Source organism: Lepus europaeus, chromosome 13 (assembly GCF_033115175.1).
Source record: "Lepus europaeus isolate LE1 chromosome 13, mLepTim1.pri, whole genome shotgun sequence".
Taxonomy (NCBI): domain Eukaryota; kingdom Metazoa; phylum Chordata; class Mammalia; order Lagomorpha; family Leporidae; genus Lepus; species Lepus europaeus.
In genome coordinates, this window is record NC_084839.1 from 82,371,417 (window position 1) to 82,385,434 (window position 14,018).

The 14,018-nt window shown below is 45.1% G+C and overlaps 1 protein-coding gene across 1 annotated transcript in view; it reads right to left on the reverse strand.

Moving 5' to 3' along the window:
* Positions 1–735: 735 nt before the first annotated feature.
* The window catches only part of EIF2AK3 (eukaryotic translation initiation factor 2 alpha kinase 3), a 77,007-nt gene continuing 63,724 nt past the window's right edge, over positions 736–14,018 (reverse strand). Inside the window, exons 14-17 of the mRNA XM_062209829.1 lie at positions 12,620–12,787; positions 4,484–4,585; positions 3,027–3,089; positions 736–1,871 (exon numbers count right to left, since the gene is read on the reverse strand). Of these exons, the coding sequence (XP_062065813.1) occupies positions 1,671–1,871; positions 3,027–3,089; positions 4,484–4,585; positions 12,620–12,787 (534 nt within the window). The 3' untranslated portion in view covers positions 736–1,670. The remainder of the gene's footprint in view (positions 1,872–3,026; positions 3,090–4,483; positions 4,586–12,619; positions 12,788–14,018) is intronic.

The window sequence follows — 14,018 nt, forward strand, 5'->3', positions numbered from 1 at the left end:
CATCATAGCTTTCTGGACCCGAGTTTGACCACACAGGGGAGTGGCAGGAACAGTGCCTGCCTGTGGCCAGGGATCTTTGGGTGGACTGAGTGGAGCATGCTGGGAAGACAGCAGCTGGATCCCTGCTGGGGTTGAGGGGAGTAGGGAGCAGCAGGGAGCAGGCTGGCCGAGAGGTGAAGATGGGGCGGCTGGCCAGGCGCCAAGTGGCCCCTGGGAAGGACGCTGGTATCCAAGAACCTGGATACGGTACCTGAATATCCGGGAATTATTTTCCCAGCTTACAATTTGCTCGTAACTTCGTGCGGCACACATGGTTTGTCTGTAAGATGGAAGCACTCATGCCTTTTGCCCCTTTGAGGTTGTATCTGGTCAGTTTGTGCCTAGTCCTCACCCTCAGAGCATGTATCAGACATACTGTCTTATGAACACAACCAGCGTCGCCATGGCTCCTTTCTCTGCAAGTCCCCGTCTGGGACAGGGCCTTCTGTCTAGTCCCCGCCGTGGCACTCAGTAGGCACTGGGCAAGCGTCTCTGGATTCGGAGTCCTGTGAATTCTGAAAGGGATCTGCCACGTGTCTGGGCAACAACAGAGAAGACCCTTGTCTGGAGTCAGTGAGGAACACGTCTCGGGACCCTTCCTGGACCATGATCCCATCTTGTAAACCTCACCCCATAAGACTCACTCCCGAAGGAAGACTCAGTCACAGCTAATTTAAAAAAGTTTTATTAAATCATTTAGACTTGAAAGAAGTCACAATAGTTAACACACTGAAGTGCGTTCTGTACACCACCAACCCAAACGGATTGATTCTGGGATTTTTTTATAAATAAAAAATAAACATATTTACAGTGAAAAAGAAAAAAACACGTTAGCAAGTGAGATGATTAAACTGTTATCTATAATCAGTCTGGGGGAAGTACCAATCTACAGGATTACAAAGAAGACGCTTAGGCTCGCGTTAGGTCGAAGAGTCCACAATTGAAGAAGTTAGTTGTAATATAGGAGCCATTTCTCACTACAGCTTTTTCCTCCCCAACCCAGAACTTTTGACCAATTTACCTAAAAAGCTTCATTTTCCCCTTCATTGGAAGTAAAAAGTACAAAAAGCTCTTAAATTCTCCCTAGAACCATCTAAGGAATAAAGCTATTTAATGCTACAAAAACGCCTAGAAAACTACAGATGGAAACCAGTATACAATTTGTGCTGCTTCTCCTCCCAAATAGTGCAGATTCCTACTTCACCCACCAGGGACGAAACACGGAGTCAGCTTTTTGGGAACTCACTTTCAAAACCATCGTCTCTCTAGAAAGCCTATTTCTAGAACCATGTGGTTACCACATGTGGGGGCAGGGGGGCTTTCGTTCTTCTGAACTATAAAAATATCTCCATTTAAAATCTCCACCTGATACAAGGGTGGCTTCTACCTCCCCGGGCAAAAGGTGAGGGCCCCAAAGCTCAGCCAAGGGCTTCGAGAGACCAGCAGGGACGATGACCCCTGGTCGTTTCCACGGCTCTCCTCTTCAGTACAGCCGAAATGAAGAGCTGCTCCAATCACGCAGCGCCCCAAATCCAGTTTAAATGGGACTTAGAGAAAGCAGCCCAGTCTGTTCAAGGCCGTGGTCTGGGAAAGCCACCGGCCTGGGCAGTGGGCTGCTCGCTGCCACCAGGCTAGTTGCCTGGCACAGGGCTCTGTGAGTTGCTGGGCTGTCTTGAATGTTTTGTTCCTGAAGAACTCGCGGAGCGCGACCTCTGTCTGAGCACGGTTTTCCCTGGGAACTCCAACTCCTCAAATATGGCATTTTCAATGATGTTTGTTGCTTCGGGCCGTTCCATGGGGGATGGGGAGAGCATGTCTTGGACCATCACATACTGAAACACAAAGAGGGTTTGGTGATAAAACAGACAGGCTGCGATCTGTGTCAGTAGAAATGTTCTGTAAATACTGTATAGGACTGCAGGCCTGCAGTTTCTGATGCAGCTACTCAACTCCGCCGCTGCAGCACAACGGCCACAGACCACAGGTACACTGACGGGCACCACTGGGCCCCAGCAAGCCCTCACTATGCAAACAGGCTGCAGGCTGGATTCGACCCCTGGGCCCCAGCTTGCCAGCCCGTGCTCCAAAGAAACATGAACTATTTTAGGGTCATTGATGACTTTCTGACATAAAGTGTTTTTAAATCACATCCTGGAAACACAGACATCATCTGATTTTGAAAATAAAGTATCTTACAAGTGCATATGGATCTACAGCTATCTCAATAAAAATTTCGATTAAAAAAACACACACAGCAGAACGGCACTCAACGCTTTCTCTTGGTTTTGTTCTGAATCTCTTTTAACGTAACACCTACTATTTATTTACTTATTTATTTTTTAACACCTACTCTTAGGAGCTGCATATAAGAATTTTTCTTAAAACATTTCAGGTTAGCATAGCTAAGTATATTACTATAAATCTTATTTTAATGTAACCCTTTGTTATAATTAATGCACTGAAATAAAATTTGACTTTTCACATTTGATCATTAACATAACACCGTTTAATTTGCTTCAACTCAATTATTTAAGAAAAGTCTGGCTTTACCAATGTAAGAAGTTAAAAGTGATGTGTTTCTGGATCAGACGTAGTAAACACAGACTGTGCATGGAAGGACAACCTCTAACCTCACAGGTCCGGCTCACCGTGTTCCCTCAAGGCCTGCTCTACTGCCCGCCCACTCTTCTGGAATCATCTGCCTCGTGATAAAACTCCCAAACACGGAATCAGTGGAAATCAGGGCCTTTTAAAAAACTGTTGTTGGAATAAGCCCGTTCTTTCAGACTGCCATCAAATTCACGGAGCTGGAGAGTTAGTGGCGGGACCAGAACCACAGGTCTCTTCCTCTGAGGGCGCTTGGCGAGTCAGAGCACAGGGCGCTGGGCCGAGGGAGCCAGGCCCAGGGCCGGGCTCTGGGGTAACAAACTCTGTGCTGGTGCAGCGCCCCTCGTCTGGACACTCCGGATCCCAGGACTTACACGTACCTCACGAGGACACTTCTGAGTAAACACCGGCGGAAACTTGAGATTTCGCACATCAGTTAAGGTCTAAAAGGAAAGAGAAGTGCTGCTTATTTTAAGCTCATTACTTATTTATTTACTTATCTATTTTTTAAAGTTTTTATTTTATTTTTGAAAGTTTTATTTCTTTGAGAAGCAGAGCAACAGACAGGGAGAGACAGAGAGAGATTTCTTGATCTGCCGGTCACTCCCCAAATGGCTCCAACAGCCAGGGCTGGCCAAGGCTGACGCCAGGAGCCACAAACTCCATCCGGGTCTCCCACGCAGGTACGGGGGCCCAAGTATTTGGGCCATCTTCCACTGCCTTCCCAGGCAGCATCAGCAGGGAGCTGGATCAGAAGTGGGGCGGCCGGGACTTGAACCAGTGCTCCAAAAGGGGTGCTGGTGTTGTAAGTGGTGGCTTAACTAGAGGTACTGCGAAGCCAGCCCCAGCCCCACACCATCTGGTTCTGAACCATCTGGTTCCTGATTCTTTCCTTAGATTTTTCTTTTCTAGAAGCTTTAGGGCCTTTGTGTTCTGCAATTTGGATAATTTTGTTTTCTTTTTATCCGTTTATTGTATGGACTACTTGCTAGGTCTTTCAGTTACAAGTCCTTTGATTTGGGATGAGATTTATATCTGATCACTGTGACCAGAAGTCAAAAGATAAGCTCTCCAACTGAGGAATCGAGAGCTGGTGATCAGAATACAGGCTTTGGAGACCTGGAGGTAAGCACGAGGGCAGCCACACAGGAACCATGAGGGTGGAAGAGGCGGCCTTCCAGAGGCCACCCCCACCCCACCCCACCGTGGCCCAGTGCTGTCTCTCGGCACTTGCTGCAAGTTTATGTGGAAGATACTGTTGAACTACGATGAGTGCAGGCAAAAACAATGTACAAACAACCCAGCTGAACAATTTTGTAAAGACTGAGCTGGGCTTTTACTTATTTATTTTTAAAAGATTTATTCATTTGAAAGGCAGAATGATAGAGATTGGGTGGGTTTCTATCTACTGGTCCACTTCCCAAATGGCAGTAAGAGCTGGGCTAGTCCAGACGGAAGCCAGCAGCCTGGAACTCCAGCTGGGTCTCCTGTGAGGGTGGCAGGAACCCAGCTACTTGGGCCATCCTCTGCCGCCTCCTGGACATGTAAGTGAGCAGGAAGCTGGATGGGAACCAGGCCCTCCGATGACATGGGAGTCAACTGGCAGCTTAAGCTGCTGCAACACAACACCCACTCCCAAGTCCCCAAACTAGCCTCAAACGGAAGCAAAAAGAGTCTATAAACCCTCCCGGTGTGGCTCTCATGAACCCTTTCCCTTCTAGCTAACCGGTCCACTGGTATGAACAGCAATGTGACATTTTTTTGAAAGCCTCTTTCTTTTGTTCATTCTTAGATTATTTGATTTTCCAATCTGTTTTCGAGGGGGGAGGGTACTCACTCTGACTCTCTCCATCTGCGTGTTGAAGGGGTACAGCAACTCAAACAGGATCAGGCCTAATGAAAAGATGTCCACTTTATGAGAGTAGTTGTTTCCGTGATTCTGAAATCCCACAGGAAGACGACATTAAATAAAAATTGAACACAGCGAGAGTACAATGGATACGTAGCAGGCACAGAAGCCCAAAGTTCACTGGGTCATTTCTTGGTTTCCATGCATGGGTAAAAGTGTTAGCAAAGAGTTAATCCCCAGAGCCGCCTCTCCTCCAACTTGCTCCCCTGGAGTAATTAAACTACTCAGCATCACAGAGGGGAAGCCCAGGTACAGCTCTGAGATATGCATCAGTCAAATAAGCCCCAGAAACCTGGAGCCTTGGAGCCGGCAAGGGCCGCTGACTCCCCCCAGGTGAAGTTTTTCAAAGGGAACCCTATCTAAGCAAATCTCTCATTTCTAATCATCTTTGTCCTCACCCATTTTTATGAGAAAATCTTCATTACTCCAAACCATTAATCAACTGTGGTTAGCCTTCATTATGGCCCCTAATTATGGACTATTTTGCATTCTCAGTTGTATTTTCATGTGTATATTCTTATTCTTCATGACTAGATTATAAAGTCCCGGAGGCAAGGGAACTGCTGCTTTTGTATTCCCAACATCCAGCACTGGGTTAAGCACAGAGCAGGCCCTCAATAAATACTTATTTGTTAGAATGAACAAATGAATCACAACTGAACTACTCCATTAAACACAGCCTCATTCAAATGACAAGCAACCTCCTGGTGACTTGGGAGAGCCCTTTGATTTGTGAAAACTTCCTGAGGACTGTAACTTGGCACTTGGCAAAGGGCCACAGAAGGGTGTTAACAGGGGCAGGTGGAGCGGGAAGAGAGGATGGGGTGGGGGGTTTCACAAGGAAGTTGCTGGGTTGTTGAGCCCTTCACAACCCTCCTCTAAGCAGTACTTGAGATCGCTCTCCTGGGTTCTTCACGCAGCCACCTGCCACTGTGCTTATACATGAGGGCAGATGGAAAGTTTCAGAGACACCAGCTGTTGTCGCCCTCCTCCGTCCTAAGTGACTGCAGTGACTGGAAACCTCACCGGTCATCCTGGGGTTGGGAAGTATTCAAAGAAACTGTGCTCAAAAACAGTGCTGGCCGGCGCTGTGGCTAATCCTCCACTTGCGGTGCCGGCACCCCAGGTTCTAGTCCCGGTTGGGGCACCGGATTCTGTTCTGGTTGCTCCTCTTCCAGTCTAGCCATTTTGGGGGCGGGGGGGGGGTGAACCAATGGAAATAAGGAAGACCTTCCTCTCTGTCTCTCTCTTTCTCTTACTAACTCTGCCTTTCAAAAACAAATAAACAAAAAAACCCCAGCGCCTACAGAGTTGGGGTGAGGAGGATATCCTTGCGCAATATTCAATCCCATCTACCCTAAAGGAGTTGGGAAGCTGGACAGAGATTTGGGAGTAGGGATAGTTACCCGAGTGATACTCCTAAAACCACAATTTTCAAATAAATAAAATGACCCCCTAAAAATGCTGGAAAAATTGCTGAACTGAGCAAATACACCCATACAAATAACATACCAAGTTTTCAAACAATATTTAAACTATGGGAATGCTTACATTTTAATATTGCATCCAAAATTTTATGGAGTAGAATCCCAATTTTGTTTCCCTAAGTAAGGTACAAATGTGTTATATGATGTGTGCATATAGACATAAAAGGAAATAACTACTATTAATGTTTTAGAGATTTTTAGTAAGTGATTTTTATTTTTTCTATGTTCCCATAATTTCCATATTTCCTACATATGGGCCAGATAAATCTATAATGAGAAAAAAGCATTATTAATTATGCTATTATTTTTAAGGCTACTAATACATTTTAAAAATAATGTCACCTCATGAACACATGACAAATTATCTTAATAAAACATCTAAAAACAAGAAATTCAGTAAAAATCTCATGAGAGGCAGAATATGCTTTAGAGTTTAAAATGACTGTTTTTTAGGGCCGGTGTAGTAGCGTAAAGCCGCCGCCTGCAGTGCTGGCATCCCAAATGGGCGCTGGGTTGAGTCCTGGCTACTCCACTCCTGATCCAGCTCTCTGCTATGGCCTGGGAAAGCAGTAGAGGATGGCCCAAGTCCTTGGGCCCCTGAACCTGCATAGGAAGACCCAGAAGAGGTTCCTGGTTCTGGATCGGCGCAGCTCCGGCAGTTCCGGCCAACTGGGGAGTGAAGCAGCGGATGAAAGACCTCTCTCTTTCTCTCTCTGCCTCTCCTCTCTCTATGTAACTCTGATTTTCAAATAAATAAATAAATCTTTAAAGAAATAAAATAACTTTTATAAGTGTGCAATACTTGAACTTGGACTGTATTTCTTGGTAATTACAAGTAAGAACAAAGTAACTGTGGGCCCCGCTCATTTACTCAGAAGAAAAGAAAGAACTTGGATAATAAATATTTTAAAACACTATCTTGGTACATCATCTGAAGCCTGGGTAAGACAATTCATACAGCCAAAGTATTTTGAGAGATCTTTTTAAGGGACATTTAACAAAGTGACAGTTTCTATATTTAAAAGATTTACTAAGAGAATTAACATCTCATTTTTAACTACCATATTTTAATTTCTATATATTCCAATGACAAAATTTCTACAGCTATCCTGATTTTCTGGTAGCTTCGGCAGTATCAAAGAGAGAATCAGCTGTGATCTCTTCCTATCTCCCTGCCTCCCACAGAACGCACAGGCTCTTCGCTCTCAGTAGGCACAAGCCAAAGTCCACCAGCACAGCAGTGCTACAGGACGGCAGGATCCCACTACCTGGGTGTTCACCTTTTCACTCTCCTTCACCTTCACTCATCCACCGAAGGCTAAGGCCATGGGCCACATTCTAGGCATTGTTTTAGGTGTTAGAGATAAGAATAACAACAACAATGATCTGCGGCCCTGTTTTTGATAGCTTATATTTCAGAGAAGAAAAAAGATGTCAGAGAATTAAACAGGCGAGGAAAAGAATATACAATATATTAGGCTTGTGGTCATCATCTGTTTTAAACAGGGCTGTTGGGGACACTTTTCCATGTTGTGAGTTTTTCATTCATAAGCATCCAGATAGAATTCCTTGTTTTCACAATATTCAACATGCAGAAATACTGTTTCTAGCCTCTTAAAATAATGATGAATTCTGAAAAATATTAAAAACTTTTTAGTATCGATTTCTGACATATGCTGGGTGGAAAAAAGCAGGAAATACAGGAAAATCCAAAATAATAGATTAGAAGTCACTCAAGGTTCCACTGCTCAGAAGCCATGATTTTGGTACTTCATGGCTCTTGCGGTCTTTTTTCTTCTGGTATAAATATCTACTTGTGGTATTTCGAGATTTCATAGAGTTTTTCACCAGATGCTCGCCCCATCATTTGAACAGGGTGATTCAACGACTTGGGTCGGTGGCTCTCTGTTCCTACTGAAGTCTGTTTGGATACCTTTGGTCGCAAACCATCAACGTGTAAAATTAAAATTTCTGCGGTATCTTTCTAATTTCTGAACTTATCTGTGGCTTTCTCCCTCTTCCTCAGATCTGCTGGAGAGGACTATGTACTGTTTCAGGGAGCGGGTAGGCTGCTCTGACCTCTTCTGGGGCTCCCCCGGCCTCCACCTGAGAAGGACAGCCTTTAAAACCCAACTGTCGGGCCGGCGCCGCGGCTCACTAGGCTAATCCTCCGCCTTGTGGCACCGGCACACCGGGTTTTAGTCCTGGTTGGGGCACCGGATTCTGTCCCGGTTGCCCCTCTTCCAGGCCAGCTCTCTGCTGTGGCCAGGGAGTGCAGTGGAGGATGGCCACAGTCCTTGGGCCCTGCACCCTATGGGAGACCAGGATAAGCACCTGGCTCCTGCCATCGGATCAGCGCGGTGCGCCAGCCGCAGCGCGCCTACCGCGGCGGCCATTGGAGGGTGAACCAACAGCAAAAGGAAGACCTTTCTCTCTGTCTCTCTCTCACTGTCCACTCTGCCTGTCAAAAAAAAAAAAAAAAACAAAAAAAACAAAAAACCAACTGTCGGCCAGGTCGGCCGGCGCCGTGGCTCAGTAAGCTAATCCTCCGCCTGTGGTGCTGGCACACCAGGTTCTAGTCCCGGTCGGGGCGCCGGATTCTGTCCTGGTTGCCCCTCTTCCAGGCCAGCTCTCTGCTGTGGCCCGGGAATACAGTGGAGGATGGCCCATGGGAGACCAGAAGAAGCACCTGGCTCCTGGCTTTGGATCAGTGCGATGCGCTGGCCATAGTGCACCAGCCACGGTGGCCATTGGAGGGTGAACCAACAGCAAAAGGAAGACCTTTCTCTCTCTCTCTCTCTCTCTCACTGTTCACTCTGCCTGTTAAAACAAAACAAAACAAAACAAAAACAAAAACAAAAACAAAAACAAAAAAACACCCAACTGTCTCATTTTGGATTTCAGTGTCCTTCTTTCCTTTCATTATTTCTTAACATTTTCTATGAGTACATTTTTCCTCATTAGTTACCTGAGGGGTGTTTAGGAGGCTTTTAGAATTTTTAGCTAGCCAAAACAGAAGCAAAAACAAATCACAACCAAAATCAAAACAAACCACGATAAGCCTTTTTGGTTGTTGATGTCATCATGTACACTTGCACTCTGCATGTATGTTTCACACATGTTTCTTTGTGGCACAGAGGTGTGAAATGCAAGTATATCCTATTTTGACTTACCATGGATAAATGTTCAAACACTAACTACAGACAAAGCCTAGTATCTTTCTCTATTTAACCTTTTTTTGGGTAAAAAAAAAACCTGAAGTTTTCTTCCTTCCCACAGAGAACTTAAACACATTCAATTACTCATTATTATAACTGGTGTTTGGCTTCAGTGTCACTTAGGTTTTGTTTTTTGTGTTTCTATACCCTTTCCTTTTGTTGTACTTTTTTTTTTAATATTTATTTTGAAAGTCAGACTTATAGAGATAGAGGAAGAGACAGAGAGCGGTCTTCCATTTGCTGGTTCATCTCCCAGATGGCCACAATGGCCAGGGCTGAGCCAGGCTGAAGCCAGGAGCTTCCTCCAGGTCTCCCACGTGGATGTCCAGAGCCCATCAAAAACAAACCTCTACTCCCATCTTTGCTTGCCCTGTGCTTACCATCTTCCGTTTCCGATTTTTGTTAATGTAACAGGAATTACACACCCAGCTTACTATGACATCTACAGTTAAAATTGTAAGCTTTTTACGAAGAACATATTTTGGAGTTTACATTCAATTCCCACTTGGTATTCATTTTTACAAGAGCCACTGGTGCACACTATTAATTGGCTTTGATGTCTTTTGCCAATCTTTATGTTTCTCCTCTTAAATTCACTTTTACTAGGAAATTGATCCACATGGCCCCAGAGAAGTCACAGTAACTCTGTCCCTTATCTGTGCAGGCCTACCCACCAGCCACTTCCCTCTGTTGTTGCACATCTTTCCAGAATTTTCTTCACATAAACTTATGCAAACTGGTCTTTCTGTTCTTTCCATAAAAGTTTCTACCCTATGCACATATTTTTGCACATTGCTTTTAACTGGAGATTTTTTTCACTCCTACCTGTCTAAAAATACCTGATTTCTTTTGTATTTGCTTACATCCAGGGCCAGAGACGAGAGTCATGAGTCACAACTATTTTCCTTCAAATCAGTGTACGTCACTTTACAGTCTTCCAGAGTTAAGTGCCGTAGAAAACCCACTCTTTGGCTATAACCTATTTAGTTCCTAGCTAAGTACTTAAAACCATTTTCCATTTATCTCTGAAATTTAAGATGTCTTGGGATTCTTCAAACCATTTTTAAAAACACATAAAAAATAAAAATGTACAACAATGAAAAGAAGCACTTGGAAAAGGTGTAACAGTAAAATAAAGTCTCCTCCCCAGAGGCATTTCCTGTGACTGGTCCCCGACGTAACCTTCCAAAGGTGATCTAAGGCAGTGGTTCCCAAGCTGTGGTCCAGGCATCCCTGCAGATCTGCCTTTCCGGAGGTTGGCCAGGTCAAGGCTATTTTCATAACAATACTACGGCAGAATCTGTCTTCTCTGCACTGCCATCTGCACTGATGATCTGAGCATTCATCGGGGCAGCGGCACCACACTCTATTGGTAGTAATTAGGTTCTTCAGTGCCAAGGAACTCACAGGTTACAAAAGCAAAGAACAAGAAACACACTTCACTTCAAACGTCCTGCTGAGCAGTGAAAGTTATTTTAAGTCTCAGTCTTTAAATCCACACCTCTTTAGTAACTAACCTATGTGACAACAGAATCCAAGCTCTCTGGCTATTACCTGTTTCTATTATTTTTTTCTTAAAGCTTTATTTATTTGAAAGGCGGAGAGACAGACAGCGAGACATCTTCCATCCACTGGTTCATTCCCCAAATGACTGTAACAGCTGGGGCTGGGACCAGGCCTAGGCTGGGAGCCAAGACTTCCATCCAGATGTCTCATTTGGATGGATGGCAGTAACCCAAGTGATTAGACCTTCATCTGCTGCCTCCCAGGCTCATTAGCAAGCAGCTGAACTGAATGGGAGGTAGGACTTGATCTCATACTCTGTGCAGTATGGGAGGTGGGCGTCCCAAGTGATGCTTAACTGCTGCACCACAGGAACTTTCCAGGAAGTAATTCTCCCCACATCAAAGCACGATGGCTGCCACAAGAAAAAGCACTGTGCGACTGAGTTACGGCACGCGCAAGCTGCTCTTGCAGAGAACACCAACGACAGGCGGTTTCTGAAAGATGAATGATGTCAGTTTTACTTCAGGTGAAACTGACAGCTTTTGTTGCCAATGATAAAAGTTGAGCTTTCAAGTAGAAATTAGAATTTTGGAAAAATCTGTGTCCATCACTGGGACAACTTCTTAATACTTAAAACTTTTCTGGGGAGACTGGTGGTGATACTGTCTTGTTTTTAACTGTGTAATGAACTGTGGCAAGTTTTGGAACAGTTGCCTAACTTAGGAGATCAGTAATTTCCAAATAGCAATGCACAATGGTACAAAATCGTGCACAGGTAAAAAGATTCATTTACAGTGCAAAATGATCAAAGGATGGTAACATAACAGATTACAAAATATTAACTGATATGATTTTGGGTTCCACAGTGTAAATGTCTTAAGAAACTGCTGCTTATTTAGTTTTGAGGTACTATAAAGGTAGAATTTTGACAATTATCTGAAATGAAACACTGGTCTCTTTTTTAACTGTATAATAGTGTTGGGGCCAGATTTTCTTTCTTTCTTTTTCTTTTAAGATATTTATTTATTTGAAAGGCAGAGTTACAGAGAGAGAGGGAGGGAGAGACAGAGAGAGAGAGGTCTTCCATCCACTGGTTCACTCCCCAAATGGCTGCCATGGTCAGAGCTGGGTGGATCCAAAGCCAGGAGCCAGGACCTTCTTCTGGGTCTCCCACATGGGTGCAGGGGCCCAAGGACTTGGGCCGTCTTCTGCTGCTTTCCCAGGCACATTAGCAAGGAGCTGGATCAAAAGTGGAGCAGTTGGGACTTGAACTGGTACCCCATTGGGATGCCAGCGCAATAGGCGGTGGCTTTACCTGCTATACCACAACACCAGCTCCAAGATTTTCTTACATACTTTAGCCAAATAACTTCTCGGAATGGCCTGAATGCAAAGCAGTATGAGGGGGCTGGTATTGTATAGCAGCGAGTTAAGCTGCTGCATATAATGCCAGTGTGCCGCATTGCAGCACCAGTTCAAATCCTGGCTGCTCGCTTTCCACCCAGCTCCCAGCTAATCCACCTGGGAAGGCAGCAGATGATGACCCAAGTGTCTGGATCCTTGCCATCCACGCGGGAGACCTGGATGGGGTTCCAGGTTCCTGACTTTGGCCTGGTCCAGCCCTGGGTATGGCAGCCATTTGGGGAGTGAACAAGTGGATGGAAGACCTCCTTCTCTTTCCCCCAAAGGTTTGAAACCCACTGATCTAAGCATAAAAAACCTTGTGAGACACTGGCCTGGAGACGGCCGGGACTGCTCTTCTGAAGCTCCCAGGATGCCCTGCTACAATGGGAGGAGACCCACTGGGCACAGTCAGCTTGCTGTCAAGCTATCTAAAAGCACAGAAAACTCACCTGCTCCGGGCTCATATAGAGTTTGGTCCCTACTTGTCCCGTGTGTGTGGCGTAAGCTGGCATTGGGGTCAGAACTGTCTGCTCTTCCTCGTCTTGGTCCATTGCCGTCACTAATCCAAAGTCTCCAACCTTGACCACGTCGTCCATTGCAAAGAATATGTTGGAAGGCTGGAAAAATAAGTACAGTGAGTATGTGCAGAGGAGAGAAAGACAAGAGTGATTTAAATGATTACAGAAAAGAAATGCAAGAGACTAGATATTCTCAAGCATATTTCTCTTTAAAAATGGGCCAATATAAAAAGATAAACAGCTTTTGTACGCCAAACACTGTAAGTAAAAGGCAAGAGCAGCAAAGAGAACCAGCATTTACTGGACATTTATTTAAACCTCCAGAGAAGCACATTCTCTAGGATCCTGGGCATTTAATCCTCAATCTGATTTTTCCATTTATTCCCCCTGGTCAAGCTTTCCTACATTTACGACTCAAGTCATCATAACTGTAATAGTAACATAATAATAGTAGAAATAGTAAATGCATATGTAGCGCTTGTGATGGGCCAAGTGTGCTTCTTAGCAGTTTGCTAAGTTGAGTACTAATAGTTTCCACTTGACACATAGGGAAACTGAGACCCAGAAGTTGAACAAACTACCCAAGTTTCCTCAGTCATTAAGAGTAGAGCAGGGACTGAAACCCAGGCAGTCTGGTTCTATGATTCACTGCCACATGTCCAGGAGCATTCAGTACATCTCTTGCTCTCTGGGAACTAATCGCTACTTGAAGAATGAATGAAGCAGACTCATCTGGTGGGTGTCTGAGTGGGGGAAACAGATGATCAAGGGGCATCAGAGCTCTCAACTACTGCCCCTGGCTGCCCCTTCTAAAACCCAGATATCTTAAGACCACACCTCCTCTTAGCCCTCTGTCCCAACTTCTGCATGCTGTTCATAGGACACGCCTACCCAAATGTCTCATGGGCTCCTCAAAACCAGACACCCAACCTGAAATCCCCCATCTTTCCTTCATACTCAATTCTACTTGTAGCTAACATGACCACCACTCACACCCTTGAAATAAGGAGGACGGAAGCCATTTAGCTTGTGAAAGTGAATCTCATCATGCTTCAAATATTTCCAGAAAACACCATTTTTATTTCCCAAACTCCATAAGACATTATGCAGTTTTGACTTTGGAGCAGTGCGGTGGCAGTGTATCACTAAAATGCATGGTAGAGGCCGGCGCTGTGGTGTAGCAGGTAAAGCCGCCGCTTGTAGTTCTGGCATCCCATACGGGCACTGGTTTGAGTCCTGGCTGCTCCACCTCTGATCCAGCTCCCTGCTATGGCCTGGGAAAGCAGTGGAAGATGACTCAAGTCCTTGGGCCTCTGCACCCATGTGGGAG